This window comes from Panicum virgatum, chromosome 7N (genome assembly GCF_016808335.1).
Source record: "Panicum virgatum strain AP13 chromosome 7N, P.virgatum_v5, whole genome shotgun sequence".
Classification (NCBI taxonomy): domain Eukaryota; kingdom Viridiplantae; phylum Streptophyta; class Magnoliopsida; order Poales; family Poaceae; genus Panicum; species Panicum virgatum.
Genome location: NC_053151.1, coordinates 45854004 through 45880135, shown reverse-complemented (window position 1 = coordinate 45880135; position 26132 = coordinate 45854004). Strand labels below are relative to the sequence as shown.

At 52.8% G+C, this 26132-nt stretch overlaps 3 protein-coding genes across 4 annotated transcripts; 2 read left to right on the top strand and 1 right to left on the bottom strand.

Annotated features, from left to right (window-relative positions):
* The first annotated feature begins 1453 nt into the window (after window positions 1-1453).
* LOC120681324 (polyphenol oxidase I, chloroplastic-like) lies at window positions 1454-3604 on the top strand. The gene is made up of 3 exons (XM_039962829.1): window positions 1454-2073; window positions 2161-2425; window positions 2542-3604. The coding sequence occupies exons 1-3, from the start codon at window positions 1454-1456 to the stop codon at window positions 3394-3396; spliced, it is 1740 nt and encodes a 579-aa protein (XP_039818763.1). The 3' UTR covers window positions 3397-3604.
* Window positions 3605-15471: 11867 nt separating this feature from the next.
* Window positions 15472-16845, bottom strand: LOC120681323 (calphotin-like). Its single transcript, XM_039962828.1, has one exon. It carries the CDS (start codon window positions 16843-16845, stop codon window positions 15472-15474), a length of 1374 nt encoding a protein of 457 aa, XP_039818762.1.
* Window positions 16846-21403: 4558 nt separating this feature from the next.
* LOC120681632 (cold-responsive protein kinase 1-like) lies at window positions 21404-24715 on the top strand. 2 transcript variants are annotated; one of them, XM_039963211.1, is made up of 7 exons: window positions 21404-21595; window positions 22826-22942; window positions 23034-23140; window positions 23233-23443; window positions 23533-23770; window positions 23855-24005; window positions 24154-24715. In XM_039963211.1, exons 2-7 carry the CDS (start codon window positions 22885-22887, stop codon window positions 24499-24501), a joined length of 1113 nt encoding a protein of 370 aa, XP_039819145.1. In that variant the 5' UTR covers window positions 21404-21595; window positions 22826-22884; the 3' UTR covers window positions 24502-24715. The 2 variants fall into 2 exon arrangements, with proteins under 2 accessions (XP_039819145.1, XP_039819146.1); XM_039963212.1 differs by having other exon boundaries at window positions 21454-21595; window positions 22859-22942.
* The last annotated feature ends 1417 nt before the right edge of the window (window positions 24716-26132 follow it).

Here is a 26132-nt window from a genome sequence, read left to right as displayed (position 1 = left end):
CTCTGACATACAGTACCTAACAAGACAGCCTAAGGCTGCCCCAACTTTTCTAGTGTAGAGCATACTAGTCAGCAATGCAGTTTGCTTGAAAGGAATTTTTCACAATGTCAATATATATTCCCTTTCTCGATTCTTGACAGTACACTCTGATGTCTGTCTCTCTCAAGCGTAACCACCCCTGTACCATAAACTCAAGACGCATGACCGCATTTTTCACACAAAAAGTTAACAACCACGCGATCTATAGGACCCCAAGCTCCGGACTCGGAAAAGGATAAAGCACACATGCCAGTTGCTGGACGTACGCTTGGGTTGGATTGCAACTGGACTGGCCAGTAGAGGTAGGTGGTGCCCTTTGGCAGCCGTCGCTGTCCTCCTGCCCGATGTGGACGAAGGCCGCCTGAACCCGGAAGGGCGCGAGGTCTGCCTCTGCGCCATCCATGGCCAGGGTTGGTGGCCACGGCGACCGAGCCACCGGCGCCGGGCAGCGCCATGCGTGCGTGTGCGGCCGGCGGGACACCCGTGTGGTGTGGAACCTCGCGTTTCTCGTTCGTGCAAGGCGGCAGGTCGCTCTCGCAGGGTAAGAAGTAAGAACGCAAGGCGAGCAGGCAAGGTAACCGCGATGAGCGGTGGCGCATTGCCCACCTAATCGGCCGCTCTCGTAGCAGGTAGTAGTAGCCATGATCATGATCGATCTGGTTCGACACCGTCCAATACCTTTCGCTAGCTAGCTTAGCTTTTTACCCTCTACTGCAGTCTGCAGATGCTCTCCATGTCGACTGTTACGCGTAGGTTGCGATGCGAAGAGAACCGCCAGCTGCAAGCCCAGTGCCCAGTGCCGGGAGCTAACCGCAGCACGGATCGGGAAAAGAGAGCAGCTAGCGAGAGCCCAGTGCTGCTAAAGAGACCTTACGATCGAGAGATAACCGCACGGATCAGGGAAAAAAAGTGTGTTGTGTCGCCACCACTTACCGCTTTCCTCTTTGACATGGAGCGCAGAGCGCTAACCTTTTGCTTTACTTGTACTGCATGATGCTGGAATGCATCGGTGACTATCGCGATCCTGAATTCTGCCCGTGTGCAATGAACACTGTTTCACTGATGCTGCCAAAATTCTCTGCGGATCGGATCTGACATGACAGTTGAGTAGTTGAGTGTGTGTCGTCACGATTTGCTTGGTGTGTGCAGTCAGTTAAAGTTTTTTTTTTCGGTTTATTTACAGGAACGTAGCGTGCATCGCATTACTTTGTCTTCGTCTTGAGAGGAGCGAGACGTATGTAACTACTAGTATACGTGCTTGCCAACGAACCAAACCTGGACACGACGACACATTTCATCACCTAACAAACAGTCAAACCAAACAGCCAGCCACTACACGCCCGCACGCTCTACATATACCCCCGGCCTGAGCCATCATGGCACGGTGCCCATCGCAAGTTCACTCAGCGGAGCCATGGAGAGCGTCGCCATGCCACCGCGAGGTGTCGCCGCACGTCGCACGCCGTCCACCCTCCAGAGGCTCCGGGGCAGCCACCCGCTCCTCCTCCTCCTCCGCACCAAGGACGCGAGCAAGCCGCGGCGCCTCTCCTGCTGCAAGGCTACCGCCGCCGGCGGCGGCGACCGCGTCGATCGCCGCGACATGCTTCTCGGCCTCGGCGGGGCCGCGGCGGCCGCCGGCCTCGCGACGTCGACGTCGCGCGGCGCGCTCGCGGCGCCGATCCAGGCGCCGGACCTCGCCAGCTGCAACCCGCCCGAGATCCCCGACACGGCGCCCGACCTCAGCTGCTGCCTCCCGTACCGCTCCGGCTCGGCGATCGTCGACTTCACGCCGCCGCCGCCGGCCGGCTCGCCGCTCCGCGTGCGCCCGGCCGCGCACCTGGTGGACGAGGAGTACCTGGCCAAGTACGAGCGGGCCGTGGCGCTGATGAAGGCGCTGCCGGACGACGACCCGCGCAGCTTCGCGCAGCAGTGGCGCGTGCACTGCGCCTACTGCGACGCCGCGTACGACCAGGTCGGGTTCCCGGACCTGGACCTGCAGATCCACAACTGCTGGCTCTTCTTCCCGTGGCACAGGTACAGTCCATGCACGCACGCATCCATGCGTAAGTATCGTGTCTCAAATAATGCACTGCTTATTTGACAAAAAAAAATCGGACGCAGGTTCTACCTGTACTTCCACGAGAGGATCCTCGGCAAGCTCATCGGCGACGACACGTTCGCGCTGCCGTTCTGGAACTGGGACGCGCCCGGCGGCATGACGCTGCCGGCGATCTACGCCAACCAGTCCTCGCCGCTGTACGACGAGAGGCGCAACCCTGCTCACCAGCCACCGTTCACGCTGGACCTCGACTACAATGGGACCGACGACACGTCCATCCCAACAGATCAGCAGATCGACCAGAACCTCAGGATCATGTACCGCCAGGTCATCATCATATTGCCGTCATCAGCTGAAAATATAGTTGTGCACAATGACAACGCAATTAAATCCCAGTTATTAACAGTTAATAACTAACTAACACGTGAATATATATACATCAGATGATCTCCAGTGCCAAGAAGACAGAACTCTTCCTCGGGCAGCCCTACCGGCAGGGTGACCAGCCGGACCCGGGCGCGGGCAGCATCGAGAGCGTGCCGCACAACCCCGTGCACCTGTGGACCGGCGACCCGAGGCAGCCCAACTTCGAGGACATGGGCATCTTCTACTCGGCGGGGCGCGACCCCATCTTCTTCGCGCACCACGGCAACGTCGACCGCATGTGGTACGTCTGGAACGGCCTCCGCCCCGGCAACACCGACTTCACCGACCCCGACTGGCTGGACGCCAGCTTCCTCTTCTACGACGAGGACGCCCGCCTCGTCCGCGTCCGCGTCCGCGACTGCCTCGACCCCGCCGCGCTCCGCTACACCTACCAGGACGTCGGCCTCCCGTGGCTGGACGCCAAGCCGCCCACGGAGGCCGGGTCCCCGGCGCCGGCCACGGGCACGCTCCCGGCGACCCTGGACCAGACGGTCAGGGTGGCCGTGACGCGGCCCCGGAAGTCGAGGAGCCGCCGGGAGAAGGACGAGGAGGAGGAGGTGCTGGTGGTCGACGGGATCGAGGTCGCCGACCACCTCAAGTTCGTCAAGTTCGACGTGTTCGTGAACCAGTCCCAGGGCGAGGCGGCCACCACGGCGGCGGCGGAGTGCGCCGGGAGCGTGGCGATGGCGCCGCACGCCGTCCGGCCCGGGAAGGCCGAGGGCGCCGTGAAGACCGCGGCGAGGTTCGGCATCTGCGACCTGCTGGACGACATCGGCGCCGACGGGGACAAGACGATCGTCGTGTCGCTCGTGCCGAGGTGCGCCGGGGACATGGTCACCGTCGGCGGCGTCAGGATCGAGTACGCGAAGTGAGGCCCTCCAGCCGGCCTCCTACGATCGAGCATCTATGCTCTATGGACTGTGAGTATGATAAATAAGGGTGTGTGGTGGAGGATCGGAGTGTGTCTGTCGACACGTACGACTCCCAACCAAACCGTGTAGGGAAGTGATCGAACTATAGTATCTGGATTTGTGCTTGCTTGTAGCCCACGCTTACACTACATACGGGTAATGCGAGATTTATGTTAAATAAAGAATGTTCGTGATGCACACATGTTCCTACTAGCCATTTAGGGCGTCCTCAACAGCTATCTATTTAGCTAGCCAGATCTGATAAGGCAAGAAAAAAAAGAAAAAGTAGTCACTAGCAACTAGCAAATAGCTAATCTATTTCACGTAGCTTAAGAACATGTGAGAGAAACATGTGGATCCAATATTATAAATAGTCTTTGATTTATCTCTCGTCTCCACATCAGTAGACTACGTAGCTAGCACCCGCTATTATCATTGCGTACGTTCTTAGAACACGAGTTCCGTGTGATTGTGTACGGTATGTAGGGGCAGGGGCGGAGCTACGTTGGTGGTAGGGGTGCCCGGGCACCCACACCGAAATGAAAACTCAGCGTTAATCATCAAATTTCCAACTTATAAATTAGAGAGCTAGCAGCAGAACCATGAACAAGGTACCCCCTCGATTCAGCTCTAGCTTCGCCCCTGTGTAGGGGAGGTAGCTATTGATCAGAGTCAGAATGGAGGAATTCAGCGAGGTCGGAACCGACCTGGGAAACCGCCCCGTTTAGTTCCCAAAAATTTTCACCCAAAAATTTTCACCTCCCCTTTGAACACATGTATGAAGCACTAAATGTAATTAAATAACAAAACTAATTACACAGTTTGGATGTACACGACGAGACGAATCTTTTGAGCCTAATTAGGGCATGATTAGCCATAAGTGCTACAGTAACCCACATGTGCTAATGATGCGGTCAAAGGCCTCAAAAGATTCATCTCGTGGTTTCCAAGTGAGTTTTGAAATTAGTTTTTTAATTAGTGTCCGAAAAACCCTGCCGACATCTGGTCAAAGTGCTGACGTGACATCCAAAAATTTTTGGGAAGGAACTAAACGCCCCAGAGTAGCAGTGGTGTAGGTGCGGTGCACGGTGGCCGAGGCGGCTAGCGAGTCCATCGAGGTGAGGCATGAGCTCAAACTGAGCGGGGTTACGCTCACTAGGGTACGCCGGCGGGTACTATGCGGGAGGAGGTCGTGGCGGTGGTGGTGTGCACGCGATGAGCAGGATGAGGGGAGGAGGCCGTGGGGGTAGGGGCGGCCGACTGAGCACAGCAACCAGTATGTGTGGGCAAGTAACAAAATTTCATCCATTGTGGAAAAAAAAACTTAATTTTTGGAAGAAACATCCCGATCTGCACCTCCTCCCACCTCTCTAGAACCTGACGGGTAGGTCCAACGTGAGAAATAAAATGGGCTTAATTTGAATAATAAATGTTTTCAATTATTTTCGATTTTATAGTATAGATAGATAATATTTAAGTTTTATCCTACTTTAACTAAATTCGTACTTAGCTACTGCTCATGGTTTCATTTAGTTAAGTTTTTTTTTGAAAGGGTTAATTTAGTTAAGTTAAACTTATGGCAAAACTAGATATAACTGGCTTATTAAGCTTTTATTAGGCTGTCTGCCCTGGGGACGGTAAATCGTCCTCTAGTGCGGGATAGAGGAGCGATTGTCTGCACCGGGGTCCTGTACACCATCCTGTATCGTATCGTAGCGGAGGGGCTCCTGCACGCTAAATGTGGCGAGCAGAACGGACGTCCGCTACGCCTCCGGCTGCCGTCTGCCCCAACCACCGGCCCCTCGCGCCCGTGCTCGGAACGGACGGGACGGAGCCAGAGCATCCATGGCCGCACAGCCGAGGCCGCCGCCGAAGTGTCGTCGGACCCCGGGGTGGAGGGTGCGGCGCCGCGGATGGAGCAGGGGAGTGGTAGGCGGAGAGCAGTGCCGCTCGCCGGATCTGGGGAGCAGGGGAGCCTGCAGCCGGGGGCGCGATCCCTGCTCCGCCGCGAGGCTCGCCGTCGGCTGCGGGGCCCCTGCTCCGCCGTGACACCGCTCTGCGCCGCCAATCGCCATGGCCCCGCGGCGAGCACGGAGGCCCTCCGGGGAGGGAGGCGGCAGGCGTGCTCGGGGCGCTCGTGCCCCGCAGCCGCTGTCACGCCCCGGCCTACCCCCACCATGCGGCATGGCGGCAAGCGCGGCGGCCGCGAGCGCCGCGAGTTCCAAGGGCGGCCGCGAGTGCCCCCGCCCGACCCCGCCCGCGCGGCGGCCGCGAGCGTCGTGAGCTCCGAGGGCAGCGGCGAGCGATGCAACTGCGACCTCCAGGGGCGGCGGTGAGGATGCGCGGCGGCGAGCCCGGCGGCGGCGAGCTCTAGAGGCGGCGGCGGCGAGCGCTGCGGCCGCGAGCAGATCCAGGGGGTGGCGGCGAGCGCGGTGCCCGCCTCGACGGGCTCCGCGTGCGCAGCAGCCGAACACGTTGGGGGCGGAGAGGATATCTGTGCCCTCCTCACCCCGGAGCAGCTGCGCGAGGGAGGAGATCCAGCGCGGCAAGGAGGGCCGCCACGGCGAGGAGGGAGGAGACCCGCCTCGCGAGTCGCTCTGCCGCAGCCGAGCACCGCCATGGCCCCTCCGTCATCGGTCTCGCGCGTCGCGGCTCGGCTTCCCCCGCTCCTCCGCCGCCGGCCGGTCCATTTGCACCGCCCGTCGCGCACCGCCGTGCACCGCCCGCGCGCGCCCACTGCCGCCGCCGCCGGGGAGGATGGTCGCCGCTGGAGGAGTGCCGGAACAGGGGAGGGGCGCGGGTGGGAGTGAGAGGAGGCACAAGGCAGGGAGTGAGGAGAGAGAGTGAGGAGGGAGGGAGAAAAAAGAGAATAGAATTCTGCTGCGTGGACCCCACGAATGGTAGTTGGTATAGAGAACGAATATAGAGGATGAATAAATGCAGCTATAGAGAAAAAGAATTTTGATAACCAGACAAGTATATTCCTTTTGGAGGATGATTTTAGAGTACGACGAGTGCGGATAGTCTTAGTTCTGCTCCCGCTCTAGTTACAAAGACGCAACGTTAGTAGTCGACCTTACGAACAAGCGAAGGATTACTTAGAGCAAATCCAGCAGACCCCTATTAAGGCCCCTACCTCAAATTTAGAGGGTGAAGTCCAAAAAATTAACTCCAGCAAACCCTCTACTTGAGCCTCTAAAATGAGGAGGCCTCCAAATCTCTCCCTCCACCCCCCGTCCTGGGTCTCTAGGGAGCCATCCATCTGTGGGTCCCATGCATTGAAGCTTCTTCTTTCTCCCTCCAGACACTTGCTCCGCTTCCCGGCCGCTCCTCGCCTGGGCCACCGCCGGCCGCCCCCTCTGCGCGGGCCCGCGCGAGCGCCTGGCCGCGCGCCGCTGGACCCTAGCCGCGCGCCACTAGCCCGGCCCCTGCGTGCTGGGCCGCCGGCCGTCTGGCTGCGCGCCGGAGTCCGGCCACCAGGAGCCCGCTGTCCTGCACAAGAAGGAGCCGGAGGAGGAGCAACGCCACCAAGGCTCGCCGCGCCGCCGAACGCCACCACCACGCCGGCACCGCCATGACCAGAAACCGGAGGAGGGGGCTAGCGCCACGCGCCCCTTCCCTATGCGCCGTCGACACCCCCCGAGATGGGGTAGAGAGGAGCCCTGCAGCCAGGCCCGTGCGCGAGGCCGTCCAGCACGGCTGCCGCCGTCGGACGCCGCACGGCTCCTGCGCGCCGCCTCCCACACCCTCCACCCCGATTCGCCCGGAGCTCCGCCGAGGGAGGTCCGCCGACGTGGCTCGGGCCTCGTCGCCCCTGTCGAAGGTCCGCCGTGACAGCCCGGAGCTCCGCCGCCTCCGAGAGGAGGAAGAAAGGATGGGGAGTCACCATGACATGTGGGTCCCATTTGTCACAATGAATGTAGGGGCAGCAAGTAGAGGTTATTGTTGGAGTTAACACAAAATCAGACCCCTAGAAAGTTTGGGGCTGGGCCCTACTCAAGAAAGTAGGTGGCTGAAATTGAGGTTATTGCTGGAGATGCTCTTACTCGACCTCCAAATTGGAGAATTTTCTTTTTCTTTTTTTCCTCTGTTCTAGTTCTTTTTTATAAATTTTTTAAGGAATTATCATTTTATTAAACCGGCAACTTAGTGATATTACTTGTCACCAAGTCTTCGATGCATGGCGGCTCCATGAGGGTACTTACATCCAAACGCCACCACAATAGCGCCACCCTATTATATTCTTTAGGGAAATACATCACTTTTAACAAGGTAAAATACAGGTTCATCAAATACTTAATTTCGTACACAATCACACTGTTGGGCTGAAATTAAACGGCTGGGCGCAGCAGCTCCAGCCTGCTCCAACCGCAGCTCCCCTCGCCAGCCGAACAGGGCAATTGGTGCAAGGGCGAACGTAGACGTTGTCAGTGCCAGTGCTAGACGCGCAAGCATTGAATCAGTCTCAATCATCATTTTACTTGGGTCTAGTTTAGATACAAAATTCAAAATTCCAAACTATCACATCAAATATACGTGGCGTATGCATAGAGTATTAAGTTTTAAACAAAATAAAAAAACTTATTGCATAGTTTGCTTGTAAATTACGAGATGAATCTAACGAGCTTAGTTAGATCATGATTAGGTACTAAATTGCTACAGTAAACATATGATAAAGATAGATTAATTAGTTTTAATAAATTCGTCTCATAGTTTACATACGAGTTCTGCAATTAGTTTTATGATTAGTTTATATTTAATACTTTAAACATGAAAAAGTTCCTTTCAAAAATTTTGCACCGTACATTTAAACAAGGCCTTATTCCCATTTCTTCTGCTGCTCGAACTCCGGCCAAGATAGCTAGCAATTCAGCGATAAGTGCATCCATATGTGGGCTGTTCCCGGCCCCTGTCTTCATCACCAAACCAGCTTCATCAGCGACGTTCTTGTTTATATTTACTCCTACATTAGTAATGTCTTTTTTTAGAATCATCAGTAATGTCTTTTTGGCATATCCTGCATCAGTAATGTGTTTAGGCATTATGGTATCTTGGGCTACATGTATCTTACATGTGCTGAGTTGGTTCGGCCCAACTGGCCCAACTAGGTCTCCGCTTCCAACGCGGAATGGGCGGTTGCCAGTCCGGTGCGGTCCTGGATGAATCGCTCCCAATCCGCATATATGTAAATCCATATCGTTGAACCAAACCGAAGCCAGCGAGAGCCTCTGCGTCATTTAGCCTACGGGAAAGTGACACGTGCAAGTGTGCGTTAGCAGTATGCCGTTCATTCACTAGTGCCCGCGTGTCTTACGCGTAGCAGGTCGCGTTTTTCCTACGCGGCAGGTCTACACATCGTCCTTGCCACGCGAACATTTCCGTGTCACCTTGCAGTGTTGGCTGCCGCTGCCCCGCCGTCTCCCCATCGCTTCCCGTGCGCGCCACTCTTCTCCCCATTGCCTTCCGCGCCGGTGCCGGCCTTCTCCAGGCCGCTGCTCCAACTCAAACCCGCACTCGCTGCGCTGCTCCAGCAGGCCAACCTAGTGCCTCAGAGCCTTAGACCACCGCGTGCGAGGCTGCTTGTGCAGGCCTGGGCACTCGAGCCTATGGAAGCCAATCTTGAGCAGAGCTGCTGCATATCCTCTGATTGCTTAGGGACCCCGGTAGTTTCAGCATCCAACATATAGGTAAAAGTACACTCATATAATTGTTCTTCCTCGGGCTATCTCCCTGATGTCCAAATTTTCTATTCCAATAGATCAGGTGCACTAATTATCTCATTAATACTGCATATCAACAGAGGAGAATTCCATCTATGCGCTCACAATTTGACTGCCAAGTTGTGCCCATCTTGAATACATGTTTCCATTTTGAAAATTAAGATCTGTTGATTGTTTTCCTTTTAATCCATATCCTGCAGAAGGTAGGCATTTAAACTGAGATGAGATGATAATAAGTTGATGTTGCTTTGTTGCAAATATGAGAGCATAATCTATTCTGAACTTCTCCCTCACTGGCTCATATATGTATTTTTCCACTCTCCTGTTTTATACATCTTAAAATAGTTGCTATAATTGCACATTTGAAATAGACTGGTACATGCACTTGCTTCGCGCTTTATTATAGACCCTGCTATCCTAAACCCATGCAGTCAACTAGGCAGTTGAATAACATGGTTCTACATCTCGGGTAGGGTCTATAATATTATTTTTAGTTCCCAAAACATGGTTGGTAAACCCAGGTTGGTAAAAACATGGTGAACCATGGATGGTAAACCCATGTGGACATGGTTCTACTTCACCTAGGGCACTGACATGGTGATCTTGACGAATTCGTATCCTTAAAAAAAATAATGTTGTACTCAGCAGGCGCGGGGTACCTTTTTTGAGAATTCCAAAAGACATTTCAAGGTGGGTTTTCAAATCATGATTAATGTTGGTCAAATTAGCCTTGATTGTACGGTGCAATTGAATTCTATTTATGTCATACCATTGTTTCCCCTACAGCCTACTATGTCCTCTCAAGGCCCTCTATCCAATTCCAGTATTCCACATGTATCAATTTCTTTGTTTCACCGAACTCTCTGGCTCTCTGCCATTCTTGCAAAGGACACTGCCTCTAAAAATTTCTAAATATCATTTTCAATCAGAATAAAAATTTCTAAATATCATTTTCAATCGGACATTTTCTAAATGTCATTTCCAGATTGGAATTGTTTCCCATCGATCATGTGCTACTTGAGCAAGGTCCATCAGCCTCCTTGCACTCATTTCCAGCTTGTGTTGGAATTCTTTTCTGCAATGCTATACAGTATGAGGAACAATACACTCATATAATTGATGACCCACATTATGTTTCATTTTTTTCCTAGAATTATGTCTAGGAAACCATTTATTTTCCTCTCTAATTTTAGTTTCCAGTTATCGCTTTGATTCAGTGCCTGTAGTTGTGAACAAAGTGCACAACCAAAAGGTGCAGAGTTATATTTGTGGTGCTAGCAGTAAAGCACTGAGAACACTTTTCTTAGTAAATAAATGGGATAATATAGATGCTTCACGTCATTTGCATCAGGATATCTGGCACTTCAAACTCCTGATTCCCATTCAAATTGATCATACGAATCATCAAACACACAGGCAATCTTACCACCCCTAGGCGCTAGCACTATCGTTTGCCATGGCCCTAGAAATCCATCATCCATGCAACACCAACATGAACCAAATGACAATATCAATGCTAACCAAAAGCCCACTAAAAAAACCAGCAGCACATCACGCATCATGTAAAGGCGCAGCGCAGCGCGCCAATCTTTCTAGTCGAACATACATGTGGGAGGGCCGAGGGCGTGACAGGAGGAGCAGGGTATCGGGTATTCGGGTCGGATCGGAGGCGGTGTCCTGGTCTGACATGGATCGAGAAGGGCCCCGAAGACCTGGGCCATATATAGCGCCTTTCGGCCTCAGCTGAAGCAACGCAGCCGTAGCCGCAGCCGCAACCGCCGTGTCCTCGTAATTCAGATCTAGCGTTAGAGAGGGAGGTTAGGGTTCGAGGGAGGAAGGGGCAGAGAGCGACCGAGATGGCTATGGCGGCGGAGGTGGAACAGGAGATGGCGAAGATGCGTCTGGACGGGCTGGGTTGCCGTTCGCTCTTTCCGATGCGCAGCACCAAGACCCTGGAGGAGAATTCGGCGTCCGTCGGCGACGTCTTCAGCGAGTTTGGGGTGACGGTAGGGAGAGGCATCGTGAAGGCATCATCCTGGAGCGACTTCGAGACCTGCATCGATCGCCAACCACCCCGACGATGCGGAGGGCGAGGTCTTCAAGGGCGAGCCCGCGGGAGGCGTGAAGAAGAAGCTGGTGAAGGTGCTGGTCTCGGAGGAGCGCATCAAAGCACTGAAGGCGCGTCCCCCGCGCAAGTGCCGCGGCCTCTCTGAGGAGATGCTCCAGACTCCCCCGGAGTCCCAAGAGGAGGCGAACCTGCGAGCCTGCGTCGTTGAATTGGCAGCCTTGTCCGAGGCGGCCTACGACAAGGAGATGGACATCCTCAATCAGTTCGATGCCAAGGGGTACGCAGAGGTGTATGTCGAGGAAGGCGACGAGTAGTAGGGATTTATTGGGAATTGGGAAATTAGTCAGTTTTTTTTTGAAGGTCACCGGGAGGGGAGAGAGTCCCCTACCTGAATTTCATTCATTCATTGGCCCTGAATTGGCCCAGCAGATAGTTCAAAAAGGGGTTACAACATTGTTTGTTTGGTGTTTACATTACGGAATCAAATAAAGTGCACCATGATGCGCCAACAGAGAGATCACTCTGCGGCAGTCGATAGCTCCAAAGTCTTGCCTCTTCCTTTGCAGCCCGCAGAATTGTACCAAGGGAGTCTTGTTGTTGGCGGAAGATGACATTGTTTCTTCGCTTCCACAATTGCCAGCAGCATAGCAGGAGGAAGGTGTCGAAGTGCTTGCAGGGCAGGAGCGCCGGCGGCTGCAGCTGTGGGAGCAAGCTTGGCGCCATGTTGTCAGGGAGCTTAACTTGGATTGTGTCCCAGAAGGAGGTTGCAAAGGGGCAGTGGAACATGATGTGTGCAGCTGTCTCCTCGCCGCTGTTGCAGACCTCACACACAGCATCGGTCAAGACATGCCTACGCTTCAGATGTTCCCGGCTCTGAACCCGCTCCTGAACAAGGAGCCAAGCAAAGAACTGCACCCTAGGAGGCGCCCGGTTGCGCCAAATGAAGGTGGCAAGTGGGTTCTTGGTGTTCTGGGTTGACCGCAGCATCTTGTAGAGCACCGATGTGTGCAGTTTCCCTCTGGAATCCGCGAAAGGGCTCAAGCGGACGTCGGGCGTGTCAGTGGGTGCCAAAGCAGCAATGATGTCCGCGATTTGCTCCAGTTCACCCTGCGCGACGTTGGAGAGCCTGGTCTCAAGCACGTGATGTAGCCCGGTCATGGCGACCTCTGCAACTGTCTGATTGTCTCTCTTGCAATGACTGAGTAACGCCAGGAAACGATCAGCAATAGGGTCCTCACCGTGCCACACGTCGAACCAGAAGGAGGTGGTGCGCCCATCGCCAAGGTGCACAGTTGTGATGGCCCGGTACACAGGCAAGAGCTCCCGGAGCGCCGCCCAGTGTTGCCCGATGATCTCCCCATGCATGTCAGCTAAACTGGAGTGGCGGCGCACCCAGGCAGCCCACGAGGAGTTGGTGTTTTGGTGTAGGCGGTGCAGCAGCTTGAGCAACAGGCAGGTGTTCTGAAGAGGCAGATCGCGCACACCAAGACCCCCATTGCATTTGTCAGTGCAGACTTGACTCCATGCAACCAGGCAGCTCGCCCCGGTTGCAGTTTCTTCTCCTGTCCATAGGAAGGCACGTCGCCGTTGATCCACCTGCGCAAGCGCCCCAGCCGGGACTGGCAGCGAACACATCAGATAGACTAGTTGGGAATCCAGGACCGAGTTGATCAACACAGTGCGCCCCATTGGATTGAGCAGACTTGCTTGCCAGCCCGCCAGATATCGGTCGGCTTTTGCAACAAAAGGGGATAACGCCGTCAGCTTCAGCTTGGTGTTAGAGAGCGGCAGCCCGAGATATGTCTGCGGGAAGCCTTCCTGACGGCAACCAAGTATGGCGATGCATTCCGGCAGAACCGCAGGAGGCACGTGCATAGGCACAGCGGTGCTCTTGGAGTAGTTGATCTTCAGCCCAGTCGCATCGGCAAACTGATCAAGCAAAGTTCGGAGGCGAGTCACATCTGCAATCTCCCCCCGACAGACCACGAGCGTGTCATCGGCATACTGAAGCACGGCGCAGGTGCCATCTTCAAGGATTGGATGGCAAACACCACCATCAGACTTGATCAGAGATTGTAGCACGTCTGCAACCAGCAGGAACAAGTACGGCGACATTGGATCCCCTTGACGGAGGCCGCGTTTGCACTCTATCCAGGGGCCTGGACACCCATTAACTAGTACAGCCGACTTGGACGAGGATAGCAGGTCTAGCACCCAGTGGCACCAAAGTGGACTGAAGCCCCGTGCTGACAGTATGGCCATCAGCGCATCCCAGCTGACGGTGTCAAATGCTTTGGCGAAGTCCAATTTGAGAACAATCGTCGGAACTTTCCTCTTGTTGCACACTTGCACAAGCTCCGTGGCATAGACAAAATTCTCGGAGATAGAACGGCCCTTGAGAAACCCAGTTTGGTCGAGGTCGATCATGTCCGAGATCTCGGACTGCAGCCTGCTAGTGAAAGCCTTTGCTGCAATTTTGACACTACAGTTCTGTAGACAAATGGGTCGGAAGGCATCGACTGTCACGGCGCCTGGTTTCTTCGGCAGGAGCACCATATATGACCGGTTGATTCTCTCCAGTTGCGCTGTACCGCGATGGAAAGCTGAGAGGAATTGCATCACCTGGGGTTTGACAGTGTTCCATGCTGCTCTATAAAAGCTTGGCCCGAAGCCATCAGGTCCCGGTGCACTCCCTCCATTCATACTCCGTACTGCTGACCACGCTTCTGCCTCTGTGAATTCAGCGGTTAGTGCATCAGAGGCTCGCACTCGACCATGGTAGAGCTCACTAACATCAAAGTGCCACACCGGGTCAGAGGTTGTGCCGAGCATGTGCTTGTAGTAAGCTGTCAAAGCTTGCATTTTCTGAGTGTGGGAGGTGACCATGACACCGTCCACTTCGATGCCGCGGATTGCATTGCGGCGCAGGCGTTGTGTGGTGTGTGCGTGGAAGAAGGCTGTGTTGGAGTCGCCTTCTTGCACAGCCTGTCGTTTCCCCCGTTGGCGCCACACCGCCGCGCGTTCCTTGATTGCCAGATGAAGGCGGTCCTGGCACAGGGAGCGTACCTGTCGTTCCACCAAAGAAAGAACACGAGATTCCTCCAAGGTGTCAAAAAGGAGCACTATAAACTTGCAGTTAGGGATAATGGCCGGTGGCGCCCTGGTACGCCGAGCCCAAACCTTTGCCGCAGCACGCGTGGACTTGAGGCAACCAGCGAGGTATCCGGCAGCGTCGTTGAGTACAGGAGCTTCATGCCAGGCCGGGAGAACAGAGGGTAGAAACTGGAGGTTGTGAAGCCAGGCGTTCTCGAAGCGAAAGATTGAGGCTTTTGGGATTTCAGTGGACATGTGAACAATGAGGGGTGTATGGTCAGAAGTTGGCCGCACCAGAGAAGAAAGTGCAGTTTGTGGGAACATGGTGCACTGTGCAGAGTTGACAAACATGCGGTCTAGGCGCGCCAAAGTTGGAGTGGCACGCATGTTTGACCAAGTGAAGAGGCAATCCAGGAGGGGGAGCTCCAGGATGCCTAGGTCCTCAATGGTTTGGTTGAAAGCGGTGATGTGAGTGTTGTTGGTGGAGGCAGAGTTCTTCTCCTCTGTAGCGCGTATGAGGTTGAAGTCCCCGGCAAGCAGCCAGGGACCGTGAATGTGGGGTGCCAGTTCATGCAGCCCCTCCAGGAACAGATTCGTGTCCCGGTGATCAGAGGGGGCGTACACATTAGTGATCATGAGACGGAGGTCCGTTATTGTCGAGACAAGAACGGTGGTGAGCGTGTGTCGTCTAGAGATGAACGACTCTAGAGTGAGGGAGCTAGCGTTCCAGGCTGTCAGGATGCCACCCCGTGTTCCTGCAGCGCCGAGGAAGTGAAAGGAGTTGGCAAGCGTGGGGGGGAGGAAGGTGCGTGCTTTGGGTGCAGGGATGTCGTGCAGTTTTGTTTCCTGGAGGCAACAAACAGACGGGGTTGCAGAGGCAATAGCGTCGTGAACCACATCACATTTCTCCGAGTCGCCGAGACCACGAACGTTCCACGACATCACAGACAAGCGCCTAAAAAGTTCATTCATCGTTAAACCTTATTAAGCACCCGGTTACAGCAGCCGGAGGCTGCGAGATGTTCATGAACAGCCACAGAAACGGACGACGAACACAGATCACAGAACGACGCAAGGGGGCGCAACTCGAGCATCGGCGTTGCATGGCAGAGGGCGTCGGACCCCTGCCGCCGGCAAGTTTGTCAGGGCGGTGCTTCATTTCGCAGTGCGAGGCACCGCACCGACGGCGCTCGCCGCGGCACACCCCAGACCCGCGGCGCTCACCAGTTTGCGCAGGTCAGCTACGGGGATGGGGATCTTACTGCGGTTGAGGATGCCCTTCTTCTCCACGTGCTCCTTGAGAGCAGCAGAGCACGGCTGTAGGGAGTTCTTGAGGGCGGCGCGCTGCATGGCCATGTCCGGGATACTCACATAGGATGCAGCCGCTTTTGCTGCCAGGCGGGAGCTCGTACGCTTGGGCTTGCAGCTCGAGACACGCGCGCGCCGGCCAAGGCGCACACCGGGGGCGCGGGCCGCCACCGGGGAAGGAGGTGGGTTGGGTGGGAGATCCCCGGCAGGCTCAGGGGTGGGGAAAGTGCAAGGCACTGGTGCAAGCGGGGAGGTGATGGCGGGGGAGGCGTCTGCGGGTGGTGGGGTGGGTGGCAGTGCAGAGGTGGTGGGTGGCGCTGCTGCGGTGATTCGCACGGCGGCAAGCGACGCGGCTACGTGAAAGAGCAGTGCAGGGACGTGGATGTCCCTGAAGGAGGGGCTCCCCAGCGTGCGCTCCCTGCGCAGGTAGGTTGCGCCGGCAGCCAGGGCCGACAAGGGTGCTGCCCGCTCCGCGTTCAGCTCGAGGTTTGGAGCCTCCGTGCTCGAGGAGGCGATGAAGTTGATCGGGTCGAAAGCCACTGGGGGGTGGAGGTCGGAGGCAGGCGTGGGCGGGAGCGGCGCCGTGGTGTAGCGGGGGGAGAACGGCTCGGTAGTCACAGTCCCACGCGAGGCAGAGATCGGGACGGTCGGGTGGCGGCGAGGCAAGGGGGTGAGCACGTGGGCGACCGGCATGGGACACGAGCTGAAGCGGTGGCCGCAACCGCGGCAGTTGCGGCAACGCACAGGATCACGACAGTCTCTCACCAGGTGGTCGCTCGCGAGGCAGCGGAAGCAACCAGTGGTAGAGACAACGGGAGTGGGGCGGCGCGTTGGGGTTTGGCGAGGTTTGGCCGGGGTGAGGAGCGCTTTGAGATAAGGCGCTCGGACGGCAGGTTGGTGTGGAGCATTGAGGGCGGCAGCTCCCGCCGCGGGAGGCAGCTGGCCGCCCACGCCGCTCCCAGCGCAGGTGTCAGCAGTGGAGGGGGTGGGCACGATCTTGTGCAGTGGGGCAATCCCAGGAGCATTCAAGCGGAACTCTCCTCTCACAGCTCGCCCAGCGCCATGCGCCTTTTTGTCTCGAGCCCAGCGCTGCACTAAATGTTCTTTCTCGGCAGCAGCACGCAGGCCAGAGGTGGTTGAGACCGCAGTAACTGCAGCCGCAGACGCGGCGTCGTTGCAAGCTCCGGTGGGACGTGACGCCGCAGCCACCGCCGTGGCCATGGACGAATGCGTCAGCAGGACGGATGAACCCATGCAAAGACGCCCTCTAACAACAATGGCATTAGCAACGTTACGATTTGCTACACGAACCCGGAAAACCCAGGGACCAACACGCGTGACCTCAAGGCGACTCGGAGAGACAGTAATGGTGTAGTTCAACATATTGCGCACAAAAGCAAGGTTGTAACGTGTGTGTTGCAAGGCGGGGGTAACCCAAAAGAACGCGGTGTGAGAGGATGGGGCGATGGAACCTGGAACTGCGGTTGTGTGGAAGTCAAGCAGGAGCTGTTCTTGAAGAAGTTCTCCCGGCCTGCCAGAGAAGCCTCCGAAACTTCGCGGCGCGCCGCGACCTCGCCGGGCCTCAAGACGAGGCGTAGCTTGCGGCACTGGCGAAGGGCCGGTGGACCGGCGGGCGGTGGTGGTGGCTGTGGTGGGGTTTTGGTGGTTTGGGATGGCTGGGGCGGAGAGGTCCGGCGGTTCCGCCTCGGCGTCGCCACCGGGGCGCTCGCTAGGTGCGAGCGTGGGACTCATCTTCTCTTTAACAAATATAGATTTTAATTAGTCAGTTAAGGGCATCGTGCAGAGAGGATGGACATATGAGAGTTGGGAAAATAGGCAATTCAGTATGAGCACTAGTTTAGTTTGGAATTTTCTATGTGTGTGTTTGCTGTGTCGTATGAACCACGTTATTACCATGATCTTATTTATCAACTCTTTCTTTGTGTTTGTTCACAATCTATATTCCTTTTGTATGCGTGTGTTCGCAAATGAAATGCATTGGTATAGTGAATTATTCAATTGCAAATTCCTCTTATTTTCTATTCTCAGTAACTGGCTTCCTGTCCTGAGCTGCTTACAAAGAAGGCTGTGCCATCAGCCAACATGTAGCTCTGATTTAGAAGCTCCTAAGGTTACGGTTTCAAAATTTTGGTGTGTTGTGATATGTTGTTTTTAATATAAAATTGATTCGTGTGGATCCAATTTGAAATGTTGGGGTTTGCTGTTTTTGCTTGATGTGATTGCACCGAAAGAGTAAAGGGGTCAGCAAGAGGTGATTCTAGCGCACTTTGTCTTGTAACCCATATGTGAGGTGTGGTATAATTTTGTTGATGGCACTTATTATGCATGAATTTTCCTTGACTGTTGCAGAGATAGGCAGCAGCAATGCAGGCATGCAGCGTGATCTGACACGAACGGAACGACACGGTCGCAACTGGATGCGCACGCAGGCGCTACTCGCGGATCCTGTCCTAGTGTCCTGTACGGCCGCGGCACGTCTACCGGTCAGAAAACAAACGCCCGCCCTTTCTGCTAGCGGCGATGGGTGTGACGGGCCGCGGCGACTTGGCGGTCGCGTTCTCGTACGTCCACCGTCACCACGGCAAGCAGCCGCGGTTGCTTTTACTGCGACGAGCGAGCCCACGTCCACCTGTGCTGGATCCGTGCGCACGGGGACGCGGCGCGGTCTGTCGCATCGAGCGTGAGGCCTCCATGAATCAGGCGGAGCAAGCACCCGCGTTCTCCTGCGACCAAACGAGTTGGCGCAGACCGACTTCCGACCGACGGGCCAACAGACACACCAGGCACGCCCCGAACAGCCGTGCCCGTGGCGAGTGGCGCTGCCTAGCAGCAGCTTGCCGTGTCGGGCTGTGGCACTGCGCGGTGAGTCCATGGGCCCGAAACATGACGGGCCTGAAAAGACTACGGCGACTTCACGGGCGCCCGCGCCTGCCCCAGACCCCTACAAGGCTACAAGCACCGCGCGCCTCTGCCGCCTCTGCTGCCGCTGCCTGGTCTCCGATCGCCGCGCGCAATCGACGAGTCCACGAGCGCGGCCGGCCGGGGCCAGGCGCCGGGGCGCACGCGCGCGGGCGCTCGACACGGGACGCGGCCCCATCGGCCGGGCCGTACACCCCCCCCCCCCCCCCCCCCCCGCAACGTACGTACGTCACGTACCTCTCCTGGTGCTCGGCCGGTGGGAACGCGCGCGTTCTCGCCGGGGTCGATCAACCGGCGACCGTGGACTTTTCCGTCGTCCTAGCTCCAATCTCTTCTCCCTCGCGGGTCCCGCGCTGCCCACGTCACGGACCCCCATCTCGTCCACGTAGCGTGACGGCGGCGCCAGACGGCGGGGCTCGGGCGGGCCTACGCGTCTGCGGCGATAAATAGGCGGCCTCGTTGGACGACCGACCGAGCTGGCGTTTTTGAACGGATTACTACATACACGAACAAAAGAAAAGAGGAACGCACATGCACACGCATACTCGTTTCCGTTGCCTAGCTGATTTGGTTGCCGCGACTAGCTTGGATTTTTGTTTTAATATAAAAAGATGATGTAACCTGATGGCTGATGCTGGCTATCAGATATTGAGGTCGATAGATGGGCAAGTTTTGGCCCGAGACTAACGACCTAGGCCCTGTTTAGTTCCCTTCAAAATTCCAAAACTTTACAAGATTCCCCATCACATCGAATGTTTCAACGCATGCATGAAGTATTAAATGTAGCTAAATAAAATAACTAATTACACAGTTAGATTGTAATTTGCGAGACGAATCTTTTGAGCCTAGTTAATCCATGGCGGGACAATAATTATCAAATACAAACGAAAGTGCTACAGTGTTTTACACTCAAATCTTTACGCAACTAAACAAGGCCCTAGACTGGATGGAGGATGCTGCCATTGACCAACCTGCTTTTTTTTAAAATATGATCCCTATATGCCCATGTTTACTCCATGCTGTTCGTGGAGCTTTGTGCGGTATGTGTGTAATTGTGTATATATAGAGTATTACATGGACTGAGACAGGCTCCAGAGACTAAAAGTGTATAAGGTGATTGGTAGCTAGCCGAACTATGCATGATGCGTATTCGGCAGTGCCCCACCGAAGCAAACAATCAACGAGAGAGCTACAGGCGACTTAACAAATGTTGCCATACCGGCCGCCAGCTTCACAATGCCTCGGCCACTTGGTTTAAACAAGATCAAACGAATCACGCGCGATAGGTGGCTGGAGAATGAGTGGATCCAAATCGAAATTTAGTTGTACCGACCTGTCGTGCTCATAGCTAGCCAGCTACTAGATAACATCATCCCTGCGTGCACAGCGCGGCTGGATGGTCACGGTGTGGTAAACGGTAAAAACCCTGCTGCGATCACTGGCCACTGGAGCGGTGCGAGATGCGATGCGCGTCCTGCCATGTGTTGGTTGGGTTCCGTGGTAAAACCGTTGCTGATCGGCGTGGAAGATCTGCCGGCTGACTTGCCACTCCATCCAACCAGGATGATCAGAGTGTGAGCATGAACAAGTGTTGCCTTTTTTTTCTTTTCAAAGGCCAGCCAGATCCGGACACCCGAAATCCACGCACGTTCGGATCACCCTCTCGTCCGCCGCCGGCTGATATTCGCGGCGGCGGCGGCGCAGACGGGAAGGAAGGAAGGCCCTGTTTGTTCCAACGAAAAAAAATTTTGTGTTGGAATCTTACTAATTTGAAGTACTAAATGAAGTCTATTTATAAAACTTTTTATACAGATGGGTTGTAAATCGCAAGATGAATCTAATGATACTAATTAATTTATGATTAATCAATAATTAGCAGATAATTACTGTTGCATCACTGTTGCAAATCATGGATTAAGTAGGCTCATTAAATTCGTCTCGCGATTTACAGCCCATCCATGTAAAAAAAATTTATAAATAGATTTCATTTAATACTCTATACATGTATCGAAATATTCGATGTGATGTTTTTTTTTTTTGCGTTTACGGGTTTATTACGAGGCGGGGGCGCAAGCCAGAGACGCCACGCCGTTTTTAACCACTGGTACTACTAGTACCAGGTAACAACGTTGACCCACCACGGTCTACCACACGGCACACCACGTGTCCGTGTCTGCATTGCGCAGGGTTAAGAGCCGTCGCATCCCGACTTCCCGTCCTCCCGCGCAGCTGTGAACCGCCGGGCCCACAGGGGTGGGCGGACGTGGAGGCCGGCGATGCTGACCGGCGGCCGGGCGGGTCCGGCGACTCCCGCGTCGCTGCGGCCTGGCGCATCGCGCATGGCGTGCACGCGGGTAAAAAAGACGTCGCCACCACGCCCCCCCACAAACGGGGCCAAATTTTTTTTTTCTAATCCTCTATTAAGATCTTGTTTAGATGTGAAAAATTTTGGATATAAAGTACTGTAGTATTTTCGTTTGTATTTGATAATTATTATTGGGCTGTGGGTATAAAAAAGTTTTGTAGATTCGTCTTGCAAATTATAGTCAAACTGTGTAATTAGTTATTTTGTTTAGCTACATTTAATATTTCATATATGCGTTTAAAAATTCGATATTTCATGTATGTGTTTAAAAATTCGATATGATAAGAAATTTTGTAAAATTTTGAAATTTTAAATCCAAAGAGGGGGCGACGAAAAGTCATAGGCTCGCGATCCCTCGGCGCCTTCTCGCCGCCTTCGTCGTCTTCCGCCTCCCTCCCGCCCCGCCTACCCCGCACGTTTCGCGTCCCCCCTCTTTTAACAACGCCCACCGCCGCCGCCTCCTGTTCGTGCAGTCGAGCCGAGCGCTCCTCCTCCTCCTCCTCCTCCTCCTCCTCCTCTCTCTCTCTCTCTCTCTCTCTCTCTCTCTCTCTCTCTCTCTTCCCCCTCTCCGGTTACCCACCCACCTGAGGGGCGTCTCGCTGAGCTGCTTGAGCGCGCCGTACCGGTCGAGGTCCACCTGTGCTCCGTCTCCGCTGCTACCTGAAGGTGATTCTTGCGCTCTGTCTGTGATGTGTAGTAGCTCTTGTCTCTGGATTGGTGGCGCTGGGCAGCTAGGGTTTTCTTCTCAGGGTGGGTGGTTTGGCTTCACTGGGGGGCGCTTGATTGCGTACAAAAATAAAACGACTACTGTTTGGGGGTTTGTTTGAGAGATTTCATGTTCCATTTTTGGACTCCTGTCGTTTATTTCTCCCGTTGCATCTCTGAATCGTGGTCACGTAGAGGTCCGTGAAATTGCCTCTGCGATCTCGAAATAGCAATCACCTTTGCATCACCGTTCGTCGGTTCTTTGCATTTCCAGACCGATGAATTATCTTCCTCCCCTGAATCCACTTCTGAATTGGATTTGGGACATATAAAATCGCCTTTCACATGTTTCGTCTCAGTTTTGGCGTTGCTTCATGTGCCATATGCCCATATATGTTAGTTCCTCTAGCAACAAGTACGATTTGGGACATACTTTGGCGTTGCTTCATGTGCCATATGCCCATATATGTTAGTTCCTCTAGCAACAAGTACGATTTGGGACATACTCCGTAGAAATCACTGCAAACTGTGCCTGTACGACCAGGAAGCCATCTGCTTAGTTCCGTGGCGTCTTCAACGTTTCAGCAACCTCGTTTTCCTGGTAGTTCACCGTGAATCGGGATGCAAATTTACATTCTGTATGTCGATGTCAGATGGTTATCACTGGCAACTGGTATTTGCCATCTAGCTAGCTAATTTTCACACTCCAAGGGAGGCGATTGGTCCACCGCCCGCGTTAGGTCGCGAGTAATTGCGACAGTCCTTGTTTCATTTCTTCAAACCGGTGAGCAAATTGGGGGCTGACTTCTTCCTTGACCTGGCTAAAGCCTCCTTGCAGCTGAAGCCTGAAATATCTTAGCTCGGTGGTTTCACATTTTGACGTCTTTCTATCTTGTACGACATGTGGACTTTTACAGTAGTAACCTAATAGTTCGAATGCGGTAAATGGTAAGGTAGCTTAAAAACGTACTGTCAATGTGTTTCCACATTGCTGGTCCTTTTCTCTCAAGTGGTCCAATTGTCCACTCCAAAACACAAATCTTTGTTTATGCTACAATTGCCATGTGAGTCCAACTGCTAACCGGCAATACCAGTTGTAATTGTACTTTACTTTCTTTTAGGTTGATTTACTAATCCCAATTGATATTACTGAAATCTCTGCTGATGGTCAACATATCTTTATTTTTTCAGAAACTCCTTATAAGTTCCTGCTTTTCTCTGTGGGCGCATCTGCCACTGTATTGGTAAAGATGGGTTGCTGCTTTATGTTTGGAAAGAAAGCTGAACAGGCCGTTCAGGGCGATGATGGTTAGCAATTTTTGCATTATTGTCACTGCTACATCCATTTCACATTCATGCGATTTTCCATTCTTACATGTTCTTGCTTTTGTTGTTCCAGATGTACATAGTGTGAAAGTCTTCTCTTACAATGAGTTGAGAAAGGCTACACAAGATTTCAGTGGTGGAAATAAGATTGGCGAGGGTGGTTTTGGTTCTGTCTTCAGGGTAAATATGCACAACATTTTTCAGCATTTGATCATTGTCTTGAACAGACAGCATGAGAATCCTTGGCTTATATTTCAATTTTGGTTGATCAGGGAGTGCTTAAAGATGGGACAGTAGTTGCAGTGAAAGTTCTATCTGCTACATCAAGGCAAGGTATCCGGGAGTTTTTGACTGAACTTACAGCAATATCTGACATCAAGCACGAAAATCTGGTCACTCTTATCGGTTGCTGCGCTGAAGGCTCTCACAGAATCCTTGTTTACAATTACCTTGAGAACAACAGCCTTGCTCAGACATTGCTAGGTGACACATTGTTCCGCCTAACACCTGCTCCGATCGTAAATATCTTAGTAAGTTCCATACTTACAGATGTTTTGTGTGTGCCATTGCAGGAACCAGGTATAGTAACATTCGGTTCAACTGGCGGACACGCGTCAAAATTGCTATGGGTGTTGCCCGTGGACTTGCATTTCTCCATGAGGAAATCCGACCTCCCATTATCCACCGGGACATAAAGGCGAGCAACATTCTTCTTGACAAGGATCTCACCCCCAAAATTTCTGATTTTGGGTTGGCGAGGCTCCTACCACCCGATGCAACTCATGTGAGCACCCGAGTTGCCGGCACATTGTAAGCATACCCCTAAGTCCTGGGTGTGAAGCTTCCTTTGCATGATTTTCTGTAGCTCTGACTTCTACTTCCATTTATGTTTAGAGGATACCTGGCTCCTGAATATGCAATCCGAGGTCAAGTGACAAAGAAGTCCGACATCTATAGTTATGGAGTTCTTCTTTTAGAAATTGTCAGTGGAAGATGCAACACTAATACAAGATTACCTTCTGAAGATCAATTCCTTCTTGAAAGGGTAAGCCGTTCTTGCTACATATCAGATAAAGTAGCCTACAAGTTGTAAATTTGGTAAATTTTGACTCGTGGCATATAAATCAGTGTGTCCTGAACCAATGACGCAATAAATATCAATGAACTTGACAAGTAAGCTGCTGCTCTTGCAGACATGGGGACTCCACGAGGAAGGACGTTTGGAAGAGATCATTGATATCGACATAGGGGACGACCTGGATGTTGAGGAGGCATGCCGGTTCTTGAAGATTGGCCTGCTATGCACGCAGGACGCAATGGCACGTCGTCCCAACATGACCAATGTTGTCCGGATGCTCACAGGGGAGAAAAGGATCCCCGTAGACAAGATCACTAGGCCCGCCATGATCACTGACTTTGCAGATCTCAAGGTCAGCAGCAAGGAGCAAAGATCAAGTGAGACACGCTCTCCCACCACAAAATCGTTCACCACAACAGAACATTTCTCGTCGTCGGAAACGCCCACGCAGTCATCCATGTGAAATTCTGGATGCCAGAAGCTTCTCTTTTTCCCCAGTTTGTATATTGTGTGAATTGTGATAGATGGGCCAGGTTACATGCAATTTTTGAAGAGTTTCTTGTTTCATTTGTTATGAGGAAAGATCTCATAGGTAGCTTATTGCTTCTTTGTATGCTGTAAATATTTCGAAACAAAGATGTCTTCCTTTGCGCGTTGGAAACAACTTCAGTTTTTGCTCAAAAAGATGATAAGCTTATTGCCTCAAATGAAAAGATCGAACACCTGCCGTCCTTGCTCCAAAAAAAAAACTTCAGTTCTTGATGCCTCAAAGAATATATTCACATCTATCTATTACCTTATTATTTAGTCAACAAACGGAGCCTCCACGTTCGCTCTCAAGGCCTAGAAATTCCCACGTTAATCGGAGAAAAATAGAAAAATAAAAATTACCCACCACTGCCATTATAATAAAATTAACCTAAAATACTCCTGTGCCTAATTAAAAATCACCCACCAATGTCATTATGAAAAATTAAATATAAAATATCATTTAGCTATGTATCAGTTACAAACATATACTATTAATAAAAACTAAAGCTAACAATAATCAATCAAAATAAAATGGAAATAAAAATTATTATATGCATAATATTATTAAAGCTTAATAAATCAAATTGTTATTATAGATAGATCATATTTGAATTGTTTTAACCAACAATAAGACATAATTTACAATAATTAAAAGGGTGATGTATGGTAAAAAAATAGTATAATTTTTAAATAAGGATACAACGACATGCAATTTTTTGAATTTTCAATACTAGCCGCGCAAATGCGCGGGCTATACACCTAGTTACCTTTTAAATGATTAGTTGACTGCTGTTAAACATCTGATCTCACTACAATATAAGCCAAAATTTTAGTTCTAAGGGTGTACCTGACGTTGCCAGTACATCACGATGATGTCGGTAGGAAGAAGATGTCCAAGTGTCGCACATCTCACCGGTACAGTGCAGGAAGGAACGGTCAAGTGGCTCCGTGTTTTTGCACGGATGCTGACAGGCAGTTGAGGTATTGCGGAGAATCGAAGAACCGATCAAACCTCGATTTCCCTGGAGCCTGGACAACAATGGACGAGATCTCTGACGATAAACGCGTCGCCGTCGTCATCAATTGTCGCCAAGAAAGTTACAAAATGTGCCCGGCATGGCATGGACATGTATTTCAACATGTCAAATGCCCATATATATGCTGTCGGAATCATGCTCCTTCAACCCTTTAAAGTGTGATTGACCCGACGCAATATTCAGAGATCACATATTCGCATTCACATCAGCCTCACATCAGCGCGTTCTTTTAGCAGGGTTTCAGTTCAATGCAACGTCTGTCGCTAGCAATTGTACCTGCTGCCGGCTACTCAGGAGGATGTTCTGCAGAGGAGGCAAAACCATCATCGAAGTAAACGAAGCTGACAAACTGTCTGACGAATCAGCAAAGTAAACGATGTTGACAGACTCTTCATTCTTATTATAGGGAACACCGGTCAAACTCTTTCACTGAAAAAATTGTGCATATCACTCACAATGACATTGGATGGCTATTAGGCAGTACAGAATAGTCTGAAAAGTAAGATACAGCAAAGTTTTGACTGGC

Bases quoted from the DNA above. Each gene is read 5' to 3' on its own strand.
- LOC120681324 (XM_039962829.1), top strand. From the start codon at position 1,454: ATGGAGAGCGTCGCCATGCCACCGCGAGGTGTCGCCGCACGTCGCACG. The intron at 2,074-2,160 runs GTACAGTCCATG...AATCGGACGCAG, and splicing joins CTCTTCTTCCCGTGGCACAG to GTTCTACCTGTACTTCCACG. The intron at 2,426-2,541 runs GTCATCATCATA...TATATACATCAG, and splicing joins TCAGGATCATGTACCGCCAG to ATGATCTCCAGTGCCAAGAA.
- LOC120681323 (XM_039962828.1), bottom strand. From the start codon at position 16,845: ATGGCCACGGCGGTGGCTGCGGCGTCACGTCCCACCGGAGCTTGCAAC.
- LOC120681632 (XM_039963211.1), top strand. From the start codon at position 22,885: ATGGGTTGCTGCTTTATGTTTGGAAAGAAAGCTGAACAGGCCGTTCAG. The intron at 22,943-23,033 runs GTTAGCAATTTT...TTGTTGTTCCAG, and splicing joins GGCCGTTCAGGGCGATGATG to ATGTACATAGTGTGAAAGTC. The intron at 23,444-23,532 runs GTGACACATTGT...GTGCCATTGCAG, and splicing joins CCTTGCTCAGACATTGCTAG to GAACCAGGTATAGTAACATT.